Source organism: Podarcis muralis, chromosome 5 (genome assembly GCF_964188315.1).
Source record: "Podarcis muralis chromosome 5, rPodMur119.hap1.1, whole genome shotgun sequence".
NCBI lineage: Eukaryota > Metazoa > Chordata > Lepidosauria > Squamata > Lacertidae > Podarcis > Podarcis muralis.
The window spans coordinates 82,746,300-82,766,973 of record NC_135659.1 but is presented as its reverse complement, the minus strand read 5'-3'; the positions used below and the strand labels follow the sequence as shown (position 1 = coordinate 82,766,973).

Genomic DNA, 20,674 nt, shown 5'->3' with positions numbered 1-20,674 from the left:
AGGTTATGTTGGACTCCAGGTATCATTGGCTTCAGTCCAAATGGTCAGTGACAGTGTTCAGGAATGATGTGGGCCACAGATTATACAGCCCTGGCTCAGAGTCCTCCCTGTACAGCAGATCAGGTGGGATGGGCAGAACAACATGCTCCCAGACCAACCTGAGTTTGAAATTAGCAGCCTTACAGCATTTTTCTAAGTGTAATCAGTAATGAAAAGTGCAGCTGAACACCCTAGTTAGTTAAAGATCTGGATTTTCACCACAAAACTCACAAACTGGCCCATGGACCCAAAATTATATTTTCCCCCCTTCCTACTTATGAATTGTGGCCAGGGATTCATTAGGATTCATTCAGGCTGGGGACTCAGGCAGCTGGCTTTAAGATAGCAAATGCTTAACTTATTGTTATTTTATTTTTTTAACTGCCAGGGAGGGCAAGACTGGCGCAAGAAACAAAACAAAACAAAACCTTCGATGGCCTTGGGCTCCTAAACTTGTTGGTTGGTGGGGGTGCCATCTGCCTTGAAGAAGTAAATGGTCTTGGGCTGACCTTGTCCTGTAAATTAATGCTATTATTTTGCAAGAGAGCTAATATGTCATCTGCAGACCTGCGCCAAAGTTTTTTTTGCAGTTGTTTTGCAGCGAAAACCCAGTGCTTTGCAGCGCCCCACACAAACCGAGTTATTGATCCTTCAAACATGGGGCTTGTACCTAACATGAACTACCCTCTGATGGCTTTAAAAGAAGATTTGGCATGGAGAATATGCTTTTGAACACCAGTGGCTGTAAACCAACGGGAGGTGGAAATGCCCTTGTGGTCCAGTCCTAATCCGTGGCTCCCCCGCACCCGGTTGGCCCCTGTGAGAACAGGATGCTGGCCTAGTCGGGCCGCACGGGCTCTTTTGTTATGTTCTGACGTCCCGCCCTCCCGAGCGCCTCCTTTTCCCCGGCGAAATACGTGTACCGCAAAGACGTTTCAAAGCAAAACGAAAACCCGCGCGCTGCGGGCAGGCCAGCTGCGGCGAGACGCTGTTGGTCCCGCCCGGACCTCCCTCGGAAGGCGTGTGCGTCTGCGTGCGCTTTTGTTCTTTTGGTTCGCCGGGCCCCGCGCCCTCCCGCCCCCGGAGCCACTTACCGCCGCCGCAGCTCACTTCCCGCGTTGAGGTGACGTGGGCGGCAGGGAGGCCGGGCTCGCAGCGACAAGCGGCGCAAGATGGCGGCCACCACGGGCTCGGGTGAGCGGGGGACCCGGCAGCCGAGGCCGGCCTGGCCTGCGGGAGGACGGCACGGGGCCTCCTACCAGCGAGGGGTCGGGGGGTCCTCGGGGGCGGGAGGAGGGAGGGACCCGCTTCATCCTCCCCCCTCAACCAGGCGGGAGCCACCCGGGGCTCGGCGGCTGGGTGTGTCTGGGGCCCGAGGGGCGGTGGCCGGGGAGGCCGGTGTGCTGTGGGGCCGGAGCGGGGCTGAGGCACGGGGAGGCCAGGGGCCTGGGCCGGGGTGGCGCTGGAAGGCTGGCGGGGGCGGGAGGGGGCCGGTGGGCTCCGCAGGAAACGTGTCAGAGAGGCTGATGGACGGGACCGCATGCGGGCAGCCAAGTAGAGCCTCCATGTTCAGAAGCACTGCACCTCCGAAGACTGCGGCGGCCCTCGCGCCCTCCCTCCCAATTTCTAACTGCCCATATCCGATTCCCTGGCAGGCTGCGACTAAGAAAGCAGGACCTGACGGGTTGCTCTTTTTGCTCTTATTTATTACAATTATATGCCGCCTTTGTTTTCCAAGGAGCTCAAGGTGGCCTGCGTGGTTCTCCTCCTCCTCTTTCATCCTCTCAACAACCCTGCGAGGTAGCATCCCCCGCCATGGATGCTGTCAGACTGCAACTCCCATCACTCCTAGCTAGCAGAACCATTGCTCAGGGATGATGGGAGTTGGGTCCCCAGCTGTTGTTGGGATACAAGTTTGAGAAACACTGGAAAAGACAGTGACTGGTCCAAGGTCACCCAGTGAGCTTCGTGGCGGAGTCAGGATTGGAACCCTGGTCTCCCAGGGTCAAGCACTCTTAAAAGCATCATGCCACACTGGCTCTTGCGGTTTTATTTGGGGTGGTCACTGAGGAATCCGGACCTGGAATGATAAGCAGCGGTTTTATTTTCTTGCTGGATTATATCCTGCCTGCCTTCTACGTTGGAACTTAAGGCAACATGCATGGGACTCCCAGGTGGGCTCCATTCCAGATGCTGATCAGCCCCGGCACTGATTAGGTTCAGCAAGGTGGCTGCATCCTGTGCCATCAGACTGTGCCCTGTGTTCAAGGTTGTTGGGGTTTTTTGGAGCACAGTGTATTTTTCAGTCACTACTGCTGCCTTAAAAAAAGAATTATGTATGTTGGTTTGCCAGCATGGAGGCCTCCAGGTATTTTGGACAATGACTCCCATCAGTCCCAGCTAAAATTGCCAGTGTTCACAGGTGATGGAACTTGTAGTCCTGGAGTGCACCACGTAGGCCACCCCTGCTGTACATTGATCTTCATTTATTGTAAAATGCATGGAAGTCCTTCTAGGAAGAAAAATGGATATAAATATGTTAATCTATTTGTTTAGCACAGGATGGGGTGTGACTTCTAGGACACTACTTAGAGAAGAGGCAGGCTAGACAGGAAGACAGATAGATGTCTTGCAAGGAAGCTGCTCTCTAATTATTACTGTCTCATTCATCCTCCAGAATGCTTCTCTTGCTACACAATAGCCCCAAGAGGTTGACTAGTGTAGCATAGTAACAGCTAGTAGCCCCAGTTAGCATGACAAATGGTTGAGACTTATGGGAGTTGTACTTCAAAATATCTGGAGGGCAGCATAGTTCAGGAAACCATGAACCAGGAAGTCTCTGATTCAAATCATGCCTCTGCTATAAGCTCACTAGTAAGGAATTGTTAGGTAAGCTGGAGGTTTTTCCATCCCTGAGCCCAGTCCCCACACCTATCATGGCAATACATTATATGCATAATAAGTATTTACCAGGTTAGTCTACAAATGATGATCAGAAAGCATCATAGCTGAACAGGGTTTTGAACCTCACTCTTCATGTTCAAGCTCAGCATTGTAACTGCTACTGTCCATAAAACTGAGATCAGTTTTCAGGAGGTAGTAGAGTCAATGATAGTAACCTTTGGTGTTGGTAACAAGAGGATGAGGCATAAGTCAGAATGGTTGTATACTACTACTTGTAGTATACAATTTTTCTAGATTTCTTACCTGTAAAGAAATGGATGGGCTTCTAGGAAAATCAGTGCAGTATATAGTGAGAAAGCTACCGTAGTTAGATCTGGGAAAAATGAGTTCAAGCTCCACCTTTGCTGTGGACAAACTGCATGGCTTTTAGCAAACCATGAAGTTCCGTGGCCACATCCTTGTCCTGTAAAATGGGAGCAATTGTGATGCACCTGCCATGATTGCTGCAGTGTGGACAAAGTAATTAGAGGGGAGTTACTCTCTTAATACCAGAATTCATAAGAAGAGCCTTCTGGATCAGGCCAGTGTCCAGCACCACTGTTCTCACAGTGGCCAACGAGATGTCTGCGGAAAGACTAAAAGAAGGATCTGAGTGCAACTGTATTCTCCCAATTGTGATTCTCAGCAGCTGGCATTCAGAGGCACACTCGGAAGTAGTTCAATGAAACTGATTGGTAAGAGATTCAGGATAGACAAAGTCAGGGCAGAATTACAGGAATGCTCTTTCACGTGTGAATTGTATCCATCTCTTGAGTGAGAGTGATCTTTTATTTTTGTTGTTTAGTCGTTTAGTAGTGTCCAACTCTTTGTGACCCCATGGACCAGAGCACGGCAGACACTCTTGTCTTCCACTGCGTCCCACAGTTTGGTCAAACTCATGTTGGTGATCTTGTATTTTTAACCTCTATTTAAAAGCAACTTGGTTTGGTAGCTAATAAAATGCCAATTGGGTGATCACCTTTAAAGCCCCAAATGGATTTGGCCCTGTGTACACGAAGGAGTCTCTCCACCCCCAACGTTCAGCCCAGATACTGAGGATTAGCTCCAAGGGTCTTCTGGCAGTTCCCGCAATGCAAGACCAGGCAGAGGACCTTCTTGGTAGTGCCGCCCAGTCTATGGAACACCCTCCCATCAGATGTCAAAGAGTTAAACAATTATGTGACATTTCAGACACCTGAAGGCAGTCCTGTTTCAGGAAGCTTTTAATGTTTGGTGTTTTGTTTTGTCGCTTTATATTTTGTTGGAAGCAGCCCAGAGTGCCTTGGGTAACCCAGTCAGATGGGTGAAGTATGAACTATTATTATTATTATTATTATTAATTTTACTGATGAAGAAATTTTATTCTCAGGGTTTACCATTGATCTTCTCAAATTCTTTTCTGGCTGTTGCTTCAAATTTGGCTCTGATCAAGATGTTTTAAGGCAAAAATTGGCAAAAGAAATAGCATACTAGGCTTCTATGGTCAGGTGATTATTTAATACTCAAAATCCTTCTTTCCAGAGCTTAGGATAGAATATATATCTAGGGGCTATAACTCTATATAGGGGCTTTGCTACTCTATCCTCACAGCAGCTTTGTGAGGTGGGTGAGCCTGAATCAGTGTGACTGGCCAAAAATGGCCTAGTAGGCTTCACATCTCCCTAGTCTGATGCTGTAAGCAATATACCACTCTGTTATCACTCCTACTTCCGGGCAAAGTTCTGTTGAGCAAATATATGTTTCCTGAACTTGTTGGACAAAAACGCCTACTCTCAGTTTTAAAGTTTTTTTTTGTTTTTTTTCCCCAATAACAACAACAATGTTGGAAAAAGTAAAAATACAAAATCGTAAAAACACAAAAATTGTGAACCAGAGAAATGATTAAAGTTTGCTTCACTCCTCATAACGGATACTTTCTGCCTTGCCTGTGCAGAATAGAGCTATAACATTGGTTTTGTTTTCCTGTTCTGCCTTGAAACTTTAGCATAGAGACCTATTTAAATACATTACCACACAGGAAACAATTCTTGAATGAGGAATTGAGAAGCTACCTCTGCTGCTTTTAGAACCAGTTTTCATTTTAGAAGTTTGAGGCGGAAGTATGGTTAACAGTATTTTGCAAAATGTCAGTTAATTACTTAAACTTGCTTGAGGCTCACATTTTTACAGAGATGTTTTTCATTCCTCCTATAAATGAGTTCTGTTTCAGCTACCAGATTTGAAGTGCTGGCACCCCAGTTCTCAGCACTTGCACTAGCTTGGTGTACTATCACTGCAGTGCCAGCCTAATGCCATGTTTTGTGCCATTGCACTACAACAGTGGATGGTACATTCTCTGTTTGCTCTTGCAGGAAGTTCTAGCACTGGGCTGTTTGTATAAAATGTGATGCTGACATGGGGACCTCATGTCCTTTCATCCTGTCAAGCCTGCAGTCTCTTAATCCTTTGCAGCTGCTGACTTTGCAGTTTAGACTTGGTTGGAAGAAGAACAAGGCAAATGACTTTTATTTTCCTGGATGGCTTTGAGAGCATTCACTGAGAGATGCCACTCTCCTATTTCTCAAAGAAACAGACTTACAGTTTGGGTGAGTGGCTTCCACATAACATTAGGCAGGCACCTTCATTGTACAGTTTTAGGCAACTGCCAAAAGCTTTTACTTATTTATTTCAGCAAGCCTTTCTGGCCACATAATTCAGTCATGTGTATTTGTTTTTAAATTCTGTCAATACTGTCTGTGTTTTACTGAGAATTAATTTAACTGTGTTATGTACACTGCGAGGTTCATTGAGTAAGTGGTTTATAAAATGCCTTAAATAGCAGGATAGCTGGCCCATGCACATTCAGATAATATTGCTAGACAGCTGATGGCTGGCTCTTGTGCCTGCCTGTCAGTCTCTACCGCAAGATTGACCTTGTACAGTTAAAAGTAATGAGATGTATCTTCCAATTTTGATCATGGAAGGACACACATGTGTATTGGCAGTTTTTGCTTAAATTTGAAAAATAAATAATGGGGTTTGGTCATATCTTGAAGGTAGAAGGTGTGGCCTACAGATGTTGAACTCCAACTCCCACCAGCCCTTGCCAGCATGTTTGAAAAAATTCTTCTGATGTATGTTGAATTTAGCATTGTGTGTGTGTGAGAGAGAGAGATAGATAGATAGATAGATAGATTTGTGTGTCTGTCTGTCTGTCTGTGTGTGTGTGTGTGTGTGTGAGAGAGAGAGAGATTGATTTTGAGACAATCTTTTTTGAAGTAAGCAACTAATAAATAATAATAATAACAGCAACATATTGAGGGTACCATCTTGGCTACCCCTGGCCTGCAGCGTGGGTTTGGGCAGTTCTTAATACAGTGGTACCCCGCAAGACGAACGCCTCGCAAGACAGAAAACCCGCTAGACGAAAGGGTTTTCCGTTTTGAAGGCGCTTCGCAAAACGAATTTCCCTATGGGCTTGCTTCGCAAGACGAAAGCCCATAGGGAAATCTCCGGGACAGCGGGGAAGCGCAGCGCGTCTTCCCCACTGTCCTCGGACCTCCTCCCGCCGCCTGGCTTCGGAACGAAGCTCCAATGCCGGGCGGCGGGGCGGGAACGCCTCCTCCCGCCGCCCGGCATCGGAACCAAGCTCCAATGCCGGGCGGCGGGGCCGCGAAGCCTGGGCGCGCTGATCTCAGCGCGCGCAGGCTTCGGCATGCTGGCAACTCTCCGCAAGCAGCGGGAGCGCTCCCGCTGCTTGCGGAGAGGTCCGCGAAGCCTGTCCAGGACAGCTTTTGAAGGGGGGGGGGAAGCAAAGACTTTCACCCCCCGCCCGCCTTCAGAAGAGGTCCAGGACCTCTTCTGAAGGCGGGCGGGGGGCGAAAGTCTTTGCTCCCCCCTGCCTGCCTTCAAAAGCCATCCGGGACAGCGGAGAAACGCGCTGCCTTTCTCCGCTCTCCCGGGAAGGCAGGCAGGGGGGAGCAAAGACTTTCACCCCCCGCCCGCCTTCAGAAGAGGTCAAGGACCTCTTCTGAAGGCGGGCGGGGGGCGAAAATCTTTGTCCCCCCTGCCTGCCTTCCCAGGGGCTTTTAAATCGCCCCGGACAGCGGAGAAGTCCTCCCCTGTCCCGGGGTTTTTTAAAATGCTGGGGGTGGGAAGAAAAGCCCTTTCCCCCCCCCCCCCAGCCTTCAGAAGAGGTCGGGGGACAGACTGTCCCCGGACCTGGTCTGAAGGCGGTTTCCCTAGGTACGCATTAATTGATTTTCAATGCATTCCTATGGGAAACCGTGCATCGCAAGACGAAGAGACTTGCGGAACGAATTAATTTCGTCTTGCGAGGCACCACTGTACATTTGGGGGCAGAGTGTCACTCTACAAACTTCTGACAGTGATTCAGGTTAGGGTGGGACTGTGCTTTTGTCCTTTGTCATGCTTAATTTCTTCTTGCGCTTTCCTCTCATTACTTTTGTATTGCATGAAGATTCAGCACAGGTGTAACAACGTGTAAAGAAATGCAACCGCCTTGTGACTGCTTTTGCGGCTGGCAAACATGTGCTCCTCTAGTAGCAGTGAGCAATATGGTATATGGACAAATGAGGCTGTTAGGCAAATGGCCCACCACACCACTGGCTGTTCTGACTGGCAGAAACTCTCCAGGGTTCTAAACAGAGTGGGAAGGGGGGCTTTTCTAGTCTTACTACTTGAAATCAACCGGAAATGCCTATATCTTGGGCACCTGTGATGATGAGTTGGCAGCCTTACTTTCTATCTATGAAGCTGTAGTGGTGTCTACTGATTGTCTACCAATAATCCTTGCTAACTGCCCAGTGCCAAAGTTTGGAGGAAGGCTAGGGATTGTTTGACGGCTGTGTAGCCAGGGTGCTCAAAGAACCTTGGCTGTGCAGGGCCAAAATAACAATACGCCCCACCTGTAGGCTTTTCACACTCCAGAGCAGGAAGGGTGGGCAGGGAGAGCATTGTCCAGTGGTGTATTCAGGCTCTGGTAGCCAACAGTCTACTCTTTCCACCTAGAGATACCAGGAGGGCTTGATGGGAGCAGAGGGTCCTGTAGCTGCTGAGTACATTATTTGGCTTTCCTAAGAAGGTGAGCAAAAAAAGATAGATCCCTGGTTAAACGTGGGTTCCTAAGCTTGGAAAGGCTAAATGCCTAAAAGCTCTAGAGAATTGTGTGGAAAATCTTGGTCTACTTGTTTGGAAAAAAATGAACACGTAATATCCAGAAACCCATGCTGTGGTCCAGAAAGGGAGATATTTCTTACAGTTTAATAGAAAGGTTAGTAATTTATAGCCTATTTGAACAGTGGGTGAAAGGAAAGTCGATGCTGTATTCTATGTTTATGTGAGTTTGAGCAAAGGCTGTAGAGGCGATGTTTCTTTGGGTGAAAAGTAAGTCCCATTTCAAATGCATACATCAGGGATTTCTTTTTGTTTTCAAACTGACAGGGAGCATCTTTTCTAGCAGGTAAATTAGAAGTTAGCATTATGTGTTCAAAGAAAATCAAAATGCATTGTCCAAAATGTCAAATAGATTTATGTTTTAGGTTCATTCAGAATAGGCTGTGAAAAGTAGAAACAACAGGATTCATTGAGAATTCAGCATACGAAAAATCTTGAAAGGGTTGTTTAAAACTTAGGACAGTTCCAAACCAATTCTCTTCTTTGTGAGTAGGATGAAACCATAATAAGGGCAAAATGTCTGTGGGTCACCTTTCTGCCAGATGTTTAACATTCCCTTCTCTTCCTGCTTCCGATTCAGATGGAGTTGGCTCTTGATCAGTAGCAAGGGGTAGCATTGGGTGCACCCCAGGATCTATCAACTATCAAAATTATGAAAACTTAAGATTTGTGACTATATGGAATTATAGATAAAAGTAGGTTAATTTAAAATAGATTAGCTGTAACATATGTTCCAAAATGTTATTTTTACAAAGCTGTGTAATATCCATAGAAACCTGTTTTTTTTTTAAAAAAAAAATGAGTTCTGATCTCTTTAGAAATAATGAATTTTATTACGAAATCACAAGAATCAGCACTGTGATCTCGTGGATGTTATTTTGTTTGTGGTAATGCTGCCTGGCCGTTTCTATTAACGGCATGGAATGGTATTCATAGATTACAGTGAGTAATATCTACCCATGAACTCTGAATAACCTCTGACATAAGATTGTAAGAACTGACTTTCTAGTTTAGACCAAAGGCCCAGCTGGGTAACGAATTGTGGCCAGTGAGCTGCCCTGGGAAGTTTTTGAGCAGTGCAGGGTGGAAATAGGTAAAAGGTAAAGGTACCCCTGCCCGTACGGGCCAGTCTTGACAGACTCTAGGGTTGTGCGCCCGTCTCACTCTATAGGTCGGGGGCCAGCGCTGTTCGAAGACACTTCCGGGTCACGTGGCCAGCGTGACAAGCTGCATCTGGCGAGCCAGCGCAGCACACGGAACGCTGTTTACCTTCCCGCCAGTAAGCGGTCCCTATTTATCTACTTGCACCCGGGGGTGCTTTCGAACTGCTAGGTTGGCAGGCGCTGGGACCGAGCAGCGGGAGCGCACCCCGCCGCGGGGATTCGAACCGCCGACCTTTCGATCGGCAAGCCCTAGGCGCTGAGGCTTTTACCCACAGCGCCACCCGCGTCCTAATTAAGGGTGGAAATAGCTGCCCCTTATTGAGCCCTAGCAGAAGTGCAAGGCCTTTGAATATAACGCTATTATGGCAAATGTCTTCTGATAAGTGTACCTTACATGAATTTGTCTGATCTATTTTATGGCTTCTGTTAAGACAAAATATCCTCTTAAATATTTTTTGTTGTTGCATGTGCTGTTATTCCCCCAGTGGGGAAGGAAAGTTGCAGCTCAGAGACAGTTGCATTATGTACTAAGAACAGGAGAATGAGACATGGATTGCAGAATCTCTGTGTCTCTTACAATGCCTAGGTGTTTCCTTAGGTGCATAAAAGAGTATAGATGTTTTAAGTGACAAGGAGAGATTGGTAGCAAAAGCAGGTGATAATTCTCGGAAAGTATTGTAACAATGAACGGTAGAAGATGCTGTGAATCAAAGGACCTGATAAATGTTAATTTTGACAAAGGGGTGGGAAATCATTTGAGTTTAAAACCCCAGTTTAAAGCATAATGAGACCCCAATAGGATGGAGCAGTTTACATTTCATTGCCACATTAAATTCTGTCTGGTTAATATGACAGATTAATATTTTAATTAAGCTTTGGACAGGAAGCAATAGAATGTGAAACACTTAAGTGCTTTTCTGGGTTAATATTGAATCTAATCCTGTATCTCAGACTGGCATGAGGCCACAGAGATGCAAGGTGCAAGCTTGAGAGCTTGTTTTCTCTTCCAGTAAAACAATTGTGTAAACCTGATAAATCTGCCATCAGTCAAAATAGGATGGGCAAACTAGTTCAGCCCTTAGGCCGTTTAGGTGGCTACCTTCCGGTGCAGAGGCAGACAGTTTGCTCTGCCATGTTCATGTCTGTGCCCTTCCCATTACATGTTTGGTCATGTTCATGGCAAAAAAATTGTGTGTTGCTTGTTGCCATGCTTTGGGTGAAGTGGCAGCGTTCTTGTGCTTGGGCTCTCCGAAATATAGTTGGGAGGAATCTCCCAGAATTTCCCACAGAGCCCCAGAGTGCCTTGGAAAACAGCAAGAGGGTTTGCCACTTTCTGAGACTCAGCGCAACAGGGAAGAATGCCGACCTCCGCCCCATCTTGAAGGTGGGGAAAGAAACGGGAACCCGGCCCAGCCAGACTGCAGGGGCTCGAAGAAATTTGGAATGCCTCCAAAACATAGCATGACATCTTGGGAGGTGGGCATGGTTGATGTCACAAACAAATATTTGCTGGTTACCTTGCCAGGTGCCTCCTCAAATAAACTAATTTCAGTGCCGAGCTGCAGGGGAGAAAGAGGACATCTTAAAATTTTGAGGTTTTTAGTGATGTTTCCATAGAAATGTGTTCATTTGATAATTGTTTTTAATATTCGGTTGGAAGCCGCCCAGAGTAGCTAGGGAAACCCAGCCAGATGGGCGGGGTATAAATAATAAATAATTATTATATATTGTTGTTATTGTACAGCAGTGATCTGGAATGCCCCTTCTAGAATCTAGATCATCAATTCAGATTTGGCAGACAGATCATAAGGTAATATTGTAGAATTTATATCATAGAAATCTGAATTTTTACTAAGGGTGGCTTTTTGAACAGTGAAATTATTATTGCCTGATTTGAGTTAATGTATATCTTGAAGCTGCTATCAACCTCTCTGGTTTTTTTTTGGTTTTTTTTACTACTGTAGGTGTCATTGTTCCCCTTAGGATGTAAAGTAACAACTGAGTAAGTGATCAGTTCTGCTGCTTGGCGCAAAAGTGATAATAGGAGAGAGCAGGATATTCAAGAAACCTGTCACTGTGTCAATTATCTTATCAAGCATTCATTTTATGCCTTGACTTTTGAAATCTCTAGGATGGCTGTAGCAGAAAAGCTTTGCCAAAGTAAAATCTATTGCGGGTGATAGTTATTCCTAAACAGTGCACCTTAACTTCTTTCCAAAGGTAGAAGTCTGTGCAGCTAACTAAATCCATAAAATAATACAAATGCAAGATTAAAACAATCATAACATACTATTGTGTCATATCATCATAAGCATATGAAGGGGTAACATAATATGTGCTTAATAATAGGTGATGGACACCCATAATATCGACAGGTTTGTGCAGTTATCTAAAATGTCCCTTGAGTTGCCACTCATATTAATGATTGATTAATACTGCTTTTAAATATTTTTTCGTTATACACTGTCCTGATACTCTACAACAAATGGTATACAAATACTTAAATAAATGAATAATTTTTCTAGTGTTTTCTTCTACTACCTAAAAGGTCAACTCTGGCAGGTCTTCCCTATAGACTAGAGGCCTATCCACATTTGATCATTATTTAGCAGTTAATCCACACACACCCCAATTCAGATGAGACCAAAGTTGCCAACCCCTACACATAATTTGAATTTGTATTTGAGGAGCAACTTGGGTCTTTCCTGTTCATATCAGTAGGCATTCCCTTTTGTGTTTGTCCTTGTTTCCTAATTTGTTGATCATATTATGCCAATTAAATACAGACAAAGTATGCATGCAGATAGCTGTGTGCAAGAGGAGCACATTTCTTGGAAGAAGGTGTCTTCTCAACTGGGGTATATTCTCATGCAAGCATTATTAGTCATTGAACCTATTTTAAATTGTACCTAGAAGTGACTAAGTGGGCACTTGCTCTCAGGAAGTGCCTTTATTTTATTTTTACTAACTAGAGTATTCAAAAAGTCTTCTGTATAACGCATGTTGCACAGTAATAGACACTAGAGTTACAAGAGGTAGAGAAGATGTTTCTTGCTCTTACAGAAAATAGAGCAGTTGGCATATCAGATGTAATTAAAGGTATAAGGAAAATAACATGTATAGGAATCAGTTCAGTCAAACGCTTTGACTTTGCCCGAAACTGTGAAACTGGAGAGTTAATATTTGTCATGGTTTCACTGAAGAAAAAAATGTAGTAGGTTCACTCAGATGGTTTATAGTATCTGCTAAACAGATCTGAATTGTTTTCTGCTTAGTTCATGTTGCTTATAAACAGTTTATATGGCATTTTCCCTCTGCATCAGACTTATTAAATAATATAAGCTAAATATTTGTTTCTTAGCTTTCTCATCCTTCATGGAATGTAACTGAAATGTGTTCCAGTGAGTTTTTCCATCACTGTTGGATAGCTATTGTTCTCTTGAGAAAAACCTTTTGGCTGCTAATTTGGAATATACTAGTATACTTAATTTATTGTATTTTGAGTTGTTGGGTGAGGGGGTTTGCCTCTGTAAGGTTCTGTTGTACTTCTATTATATTTTTACTTGGATCAGACCCTTAGTGGAAAAGCAACTCATGCATTGAACTGGGAAACCCAGCCAGATGGGTGGGATACAAATAAATTATTATTATTAGTAGTAGTAGTATTACCGTATTTTTTGCTCTATTAGACGCACCAGTCCATAAGACGCGCCTAGTTTTTGGAGGAGGAAAACAAGAAGAAAAAAAATTCTGAATCCCAGAAGCCAGAGCAGCAAGAGGGATGTGGCTTCTGGGATAGCCTCTTGCTGTTCTGGCTTCTGGGATAGCCGCGTGAAGCCTCTTCAGGGCAGCAGGATGAAGGCTCCCCCTGCCCTCAAGAGGCTTAGCCGTGCGAAGCCTCTCCCGGGCAGCGGGAGGAAGGCTCCCCCAAGAGCCGTGCTCCCTTTAAAGAGTGTGCGGAGCGTGTGTGCGGCTCTTGGGGGCTTTTCCCCGAGGAGCGAGAAGGGCAGCCCTTCTCCTTCCTTGGGGAAAAGCCCCCAAGAGCCGCACACATGCTCCACACGGCTCTTTAAAGGGAGCGTTGAGCAGAGTCTCCCGCCTGCATTTGCTTGATAAGACACACACACATTTCCTCTTACTTTTTAGGAGGGGAAAAGTGCGTCTTATAGAGCGAAAAATACAGTATATTAACTAGTAGTAATCTGCTGGAGTAGCATGCATCCCCCCAAGCCTTGCATTAAAAATAAATGTTTGTTAGACACATGCTAAGACACTGGTGCAGACAGTAAAGCAGCTGGTACTGTTGATTATGTGAAGCAAGACGGTGAACCAAATGGGTAATTGGCCTGATGGAGAGAGGCTGCTTGTTCCTTTGACATGTGTGCAGGATGGGTGAAAATTGGGATTTCTGCATAGTTCTTTTCTTTCCTTCTTATGTTTAGTTTCCCACAACTTTAGTTAGTCAATGGGTACTGTTCTTTGAACTTGGGTCCTGTTTCACAGGGGTGCTGCAGCACAGCTTAGATCACCAAGAACTACTACTTCATTTCTATAAAGTTGAGAGGGCTGCATCACTACATTACCCGTAGAACAGAATTTTTGTTGCAGTTTTAACTTGGTGGGTTTTTAAACCCATTCCTCCATCACTGTTGTCCCCCCAGCCTTCCTTCTGATTGTCTCTGCCACCTGTTGTTGAACTCATAAAAACCAGCACACAAGACTTTTTCTGATCATAATTGACACAGTAAGGATGCAGGTAAACCATGCAGTGTGGCTGGCTGCCACTTTCTGCAGAAACTTGCCAACTCCACAGTGCGTATTTGCATTCAGGGAAAGGCAAATCAAAGCAGATATTCTGATGGGCATTCTCTCTGTCACACCCCTTCAGCTCTACTCTCTTCCCAAAGAAATGAGAAAGGGCCACAGATAATTGTTAGCTGTGATTTTTCTCAGGGACCTGAAGTTGGCTAGCAGATTTGCTTGCATTGTGCCGGCCCAGAGTAGTATATAACTCTTGGGCATGCCATAATAGCCTCTTAAGTCTGGTAGCATAATGTGGTGGTTCTGCCACTTCATTGCGGATTCTCTTTCCTCCAGGCTCCTCTTCGGTATTGTTCTAAGATTTTGTAATTTCTCCGTAAAGCCCAAACGGGATACCTTCTGCAGAAACTAACCTTAGATGCATGTTGTTGTTTTCTTAAAATGTTGTATATTGTTGAAATTGGTGTGCATTGTTGCTCACATTAGTATTATCTTACTTGTAATTTTACTAACTGCACCATTTCTCACTTTTGGGGCTGCAGTCCTGTACCCATATCCTTGGGAGAAGCCCCATTGAATTCAGCAGGACTTACTTCTGAGTCAACATTCATAAGATTGCATTGTTTATTAATACAGTGTTCAGCATACTGGTGAAAAGCATCAGCTACCTTATTTTATTACCGTAAGTTCTCATCTCAAAACTGCATCCTGATTTGTTTTTAGGTGTAAAAGTTCCTCGTAATTTTCGACTGTTGGAAGAACTCGAAGAAGGTCAGAAAGGAGTTGGAGATGGGACAGTTAGCTGGGGTCTTGAAGATGATGAAGATATGACACTTACAAGATGGACAGGCATGATTATTGGGCCTCCAAGAGTAAGCATAAATTTAAGCACAATATCCTATAAATCCCTGCTTTTCTATGTCTGTTTCTGCCAGTGTGTGACAGGGTTCGCTGGTTTTTCTGCTTGAGGCTTTTGTCATATAGGTAGTGGACAGTATGGACCACGTCATGCTAAATACTTGGAGTAAGATTTTTTTGTGTGTCCAAAATTGGGAATAAATCAATTAACCTAGGTTCAGTATTTCTGTCTTTATCTGTGCTAAATGTTGGAAGATTATCTGAACCATTCTTATATTGCAGCAGCAGCAAAACACAGTTTGGCTTTTTAAAAACATTATGGGATGTTGCTGTGATTTTCTGTGCCTGGTAGACAATTTGTATTCATCCCCTGGAGTCCAACATAACCCTTGAGTGACAGTTTGCAGACCAGTAAAATACCAAACTTTTCTTACACCATTTCTAGAAAATAGCATGTTTATCTAAATGGGAAAATGTCATACAGTGCCCCCCCCCAATGTTCAATAACAGCCATCAATGGGAAGTTTCTTGTGTAGGTGGTGTTAACCATGTTCTGTGATGCCTCTCTTTCTTTCCTTTAAAAAAACACTTTATTCTGACATACCCTCACTCATGGGAACATTAACTTGCTGTCATGTAGATGCATGCATACAGACACATCTCTGAGCTGTACTTTGGTGTACTTAGTCATACCATGTACACAAGCACACGCAACCACCCACAGGACACAAGTTTTAAAATGCAGTACATGCAATGGGGACGCTTGCTCTTTTCACCTCCATTCTCAGGCAGGTAAAATAATGCACCCTGAAGTCTCCTCTTCTGCCTGCTTTCTTCTCTTCTTCCTTTCCTTACTTTGGTTGGATAGTTGCAAGTCTTTCCCCCTCTCAGTTATTTCTTTTCTTTTTTGACATTCTCTGCTTTTCTTTTAGCTACAAACAGTGTAGCTAGGAGAACGAGAAAGTGTGAAGATAGTATGAATTGTTCTGATAAAATACCTTGGGCCAAATTCAGCTAACAAGTCCTACTAGCAGATGCCCACATAAGGACTTCTGCTAGCAGGCTTTCTTCATGTGCCTCCCATGCCCCCAGTTAGCGGGGGGGGGGGCATTGTCAGGAGAGTCCCCAGAACACACAGCGGGAGAAAAGATAAGGGGGATTGTTCCATATGGCAAGCTGAACTATAGTCCATAGCACTGTGTTGAATTCCTCCCCTTATTTATTCTTACCAAAGCAGTTGCAAACTAATAAATATTGTGCGTTAGCAAGTTGGTAAGTTATAGATTGCTATTACAGAATCCATATGTAAACCCTTTTGAGCTCCTAGAAGGAAGGTCAGGATATGCATCTAACAAATTTAGGTCATATCCAATGCTGCGCACGCGATGTTCCACTCAACGCAATGCAAGTTCCCTTCCCTGCATGCCCTCAAATCTGTTTCAGAGGGTGCTCTGCTCCAACCTTCTGGAGGAGATTTGGTGGATGGGGGGGGGGTGTTTGCTGCTGCAGACAAAAGCAAAGGAAAATTCCATTCCATAAGCAGAAGTCTGCTGCTCTAGCACATGGGCAAGCATTGGATAGGATCCTGAATTTGCAAGTCACTGGGTCACATTGAACAGTGTGCATCTAATGCCAGCTGTTCTTTACTTGTCAATCTTTTTTTATTATTTTTGGTTCCTGGGAAAGCTAAGTCAGAATATGGCCCCAGGTCCATTATTCTTTTACTGGATCCAAAGGTTCCACTGAGCAAGCTGTGCCACCTATCTAAAACCTTTCATTCCCCATCCCATAACTGGTTCTGAATTATGGGAATGCTGCCCATAGTAGACTGGGGAGGTGATAAGGGACTGGTGACCCCTCTCAGGCATCCATATATAGAAGCAAAGGTCCTTCTCATGCTGGAGGATCCTTGCAAGCAAGCCATGATTTAGTGCAGGGTTCCTATCATCCCTGATGACAGGTCCTGCTAGCTAAGGATGGTGGGAGTTGTAATCCAACAACAGCTGGAGACCAAAGTTTGGGAAATCCTAATTTAGTGGAGTGCAAGCTTACAGCTCCTTCCTCCCCCACCACCTATTTGCAGACCCTGACAACCAGTCATCACAAAATGGGCAAAGTTTGTTCAGAAGAGGGTGACGTTTTGAGTGATAGATACATTGATTTGTCAAAAAGAAGAGAGAGTGTGATCAGTTAAATCTTGGAGATGCAAAGACACGTTTGACGCTTCCATTAGACATGAATGTCCATCCATATTGAAAAGTCGTTTCCTATTGTATCATGAAATCAGTTCATGCAAACAATGAGGGCACAGCAAAGTGGGAATGTTATCTATGCTAATGTGAAACTTATCTCTCTGTATATCACCTGAATGTGGTCTTGCTTCAGTGATGGATCATCTGACACACTTTTTTTCCTCCCTCAGACAATTTATGAAAACAGAATATACAGCCTTAAAATAGAATGTGGGCCTAAATATCCAGAATCACCTCCATTTGTAAGATTTGTAACAAAAATTAATATGAATGGAGTAAATAGTTCTAACGGAGTGGTAAGTGTTACATCCTTTGTGTCCCAGTATTTCATGTACTGTTTTGTTTGCCAGTTTTCAGATGGGAACAGTTTAATGCATCTATCTAAGCATATAGCTGTTTCTTTGTTAAATCTCCCTTCAAAGTTAGTGTCTGCATTACAGCTGTATGCGTTTGGAAGAATTTCAGTTCTTCCATCATCCAGCTTTTAACTGGTTCACTTTAAACAAGTTTGCGTAATAACCAAAACTGCAGTATAGATAGATGCCTTTTCCAGATACTGAAGGGAGTACGATAACTTATCAGTTCATAAACAAAACTTGCTGATTGACCGAAAAGAGGTCTTTAGTTTTTTTCTCTGTAAATTTCCTATGGCAGTAACCAGAACCGAAATAGCCTAAAAATAAGCAAATGCGCCTTTCACCTTCCAGCCCTACTAATTTAAATTGGGTTTTGCTGATTGATTTGCTAAATCTTTGACTGATTAATTTACAGCCTTAGGCCAGAATCCGAAGTACTTTAGATGTGTTTAACTTTGTGTGAATATGATTGGGTTTTTTGTATTAAAAAAAAAAACTTATTCTGCAAACTCTCCACCACCAATGGGGGTTTTGAAAATCCAGTTTGGTAAAAGTGATGAACTGCGTACATTGGGGGTATTCTTCTTTTAAAAAGTAGAACTCAAAAGTCACCTTGAGCGTGTGATAGCACTTGTGTGAGTCTTTAGATCCTGGCAATGGCCATTTTCAGTGTTACAGGTGCAGTGGGAATGCGAAGCAATTTAAAGCTCATGGCTGTGGTTCTTTTATTTGTTTTTAGGTGGATCCAAGAGCCATATCAGTCCTAGCAAAATGGCAGAATTCTTATAGTATCAAAGTTGTTCTGCAAGAGCTCCGGCGTCTAATGATGTCTAAAGAAAATATGAAACTCCCTCAACCACCTGAAGGACAATGTTACAGTAATTAATGAAAAAACAACAACAACAACAACAGAAAAATCATGCCCCTTCATCAATTTAAGCTCTCTCCATTTTCCACAGTAGTAAATTTTCTAGATGCATCTTGTAGACCTCCAAAGTACTGGAAAGGAAGTTCCCTTGCAAAGGAAAGTCTATCTTGAGATACTGTAAATGATACTAATTTTTTTTTCCCCATTTGAAAATAAGTTGTGCTATAACAAATAATGCTGTCATGTGTAACCACTGTCCATAGTTGAACTTCTGGTATCAAGAAAAAGTCTATTTAAATTTATTACTGTCAAGACCAGTGTGGCACATTGAACTCGACTGTGAAAAAAGCATAAAAAGCAAACGTCACACAATCACATTGCTGTGTGTTTGGCCTGGGTTTATCTCTCTCCACCCCCCTTTTTCTTTCCCTTTCCGTCTGACTTGTCTGTCCGCAATAGGGTTGACGCTCAGGGCTATTTATTAGGGTAGACACGAAGGGCACAATCCGCGGGGAAGTTCTCCTTGACCTTTGAGAAGAAGCGAGGCTGCGCAAGAGTGTCATCCCAGGCCGTTGCTCAGATCTCATTCATTCCAGTAAGGCTTGCTGAGGACCATGTCTCAAAAGGACTGTGCCCAAAGGTTTTAATCCCCAGTCCTAGGCTGGGGTTATCTGGACTACTAATGGGATGTGTTGGTATCCTCAGTCATCCCTCCCTTTGTGCAGGCTCTAGTAAAATGCTGAGTGTGTCTCGGGGTTCTTCTTTATTTTCTGTTTTTTTAAAAAAATAATACTATAGTATTTTTTTTTATTTTGCAAGGGGCTGTGAGAGGAGGCTCTTCTTTCTCCCCATAACCTTTGGCTAAGGCATAGATTGTATTTCTGCACCATCACCTTCCCCCATAATGTGGGCCTTGGGGCAATAGATCCAGGGCGGAGGGGCGTCTTTCAGTCTTTTTCCCTTTTCTCATAGTTGGGGTGCTGCTTTCTATTTGCCCCTTCTGTGACGCTGTCTTTTACACCTGGCCAAAAAAAGAGGTAAGTGGCTGGCAAACTGCCTGATTTTATTATTATAATTATAATTATTATTATTTTTGCCTCGTGCTTTCGACTTCTTCTGGGCTATCGGTTTTAGTCTTCGCCAGCTGGGAAAACAAGAGTGTCTGGTTTTGTTTTGGTTTTTTTGCCCGCAAGTATCCCCTTCCCTTCCTGCCCTGTGGCGCTGCTTCCACACCGCCAAGCTGGCCATGGCTGATGCTATTAGATAGGCTTTTGGTATGGTGAAAAGAGCAGTAATTTACCAGGATTGCTGAAGCCTGTTCAGAATGGCCAGATATCGTGGAATGATCTTTTATGTAGGAAATTCGAAACAAAACACTCCAGCTCCCTGAGCTGAAGGTCACTACCTCCGCTTGAGTGACACATCTTAGGGACAGGTCTGCTCTGTGCAGGGCAGATTTGCTCCTGGCACACTGCAGAGAGGAGGACTCCTTCCTAAATAAAAAGTACGGGATGGCAATGCTATGCAGAGTGGGTTAGGGAGACTGTGATCGACAAGGCTTCCTGGCAAATCACTTCCTTTTCGGACTTCTTGTTTTGGACCACTGACTGCTGAAACATGGATGCAAGCTTAAATGCAAACAATCTAGTGTGTCCTCTCTCTTTGAGTTTTACAGAATAAAAATGCCGTGTTTGTGTAAAAAGAAAAAAGAAAGAAAACGACAAAAAGTCACGTTTAAAAGCAGAAGCTTATCAAGTCAACGAATAATTGATGTTTCCATTAATTCTTTTTGAGGAAAATATTAGTTGTAAGGATTTAACATCCTCTGTAATTAAAAATTTAACATAACAGTATTCCATAAGCAGCCTTTTTATTGTATCAGACCATTGCCTGATTTTAATATAATAAAAAGTGTGCATTAATATTACTGTGCTGTAATTGTATTTATGTTTAGAATGGAGATCCTTGCTGAGGGTTTGGCGCAGGGGACGCTCACCATGCATGGCCCATCGAAGTAATAAGAGCTGAGGAATTGCTTAAGCAGCTTCCGTGGATTGCGTTGGGGCTAGCAGCAAGGCATTTCCCGTCTCATCCATGTCTGCTGCTGTTTAATCTTGCTTAGATTTCGGAAAATGTTTTTAATAGGAAGATCCATTGTTTAGGCACAACCTGAAGGCATACAGTGGTACCTCAGGTTAAGTACTTAATTCATTCCAGAGGTCCGTACTTAACCTGAAACTGTTCTTAACCTGAAGCACC

At 44.0% G+C, this 20,674-nt stretch overlaps 1 protein-coding gene across 3 annotated transcripts; it reads left to right on the top strand.

Moving 5' to 3' along the window:
* Positions 1-1,078: 1,078 nt before the first annotated feature.
* On the top strand, positions 1,079-20,342 carry UBE2V1 (ubiquitin conjugating enzyme E2 V1). Of its 3 annotated transcripts, none has more exons than XM_077929277.1 (5): positions 1,090-1,233; positions 5,303-5,567; positions 14,805-14,953; positions 17,362-17,487; positions 18,287-20,342. In XM_077929277.1, the coding sequence occupies exons 2-5, from the start codon at positions 5,525-5,527 to the stop codon at positions 18,431-18,433; spliced, it is 465 nt and encodes a 154-aa protein (XP_077785403.1). In that variant the 5' UTR covers positions 1,090-1,233; positions 5,303-5,524; the 3' UTR covers positions 18,434-20,342. The 3 variants fall into 3 exon arrangements, with proteins under 3 accessions (XP_028591022.1, XP_077785403.1, XP_028591023.1); XM_028735190.2 differs by lacking the exon at positions 5,303-5,567 and adding an exon at positions 8,738-8,852 and having other exon boundaries at positions 1,129-1,233; XM_028735189.2 differs by lacking the exon at positions 5,303-5,567 and having other exon boundaries at positions 1,079-1,233.
* Positions 20,343-20,674: the final 332 nt, after the last annotated feature.

Bases quoted from the DNA above. Each gene is read 5' to 3' on its own strand.
- UBE2V1 (XM_077929277.1), top strand. From the start codon at position 5,525: ATGCCACTCTCCTATTTCTCAAAGAAACAGACTTACAGTTTGG. The intron at 14,954-17,361 runs GTAAGCATAAAT...TTCCTCCCTCAG, and splicing joins TGATTATTGGGCCTCCAAGA to ACAATTTATGAAAACAGAAT. The intron at 17,488-18,286 runs GTAAGTGTTACA...ATTTGTTTTTAG, and splicing joins TAAATAGTTCTAACGGAGTG to GTGGATCCAAGAGCCATATC.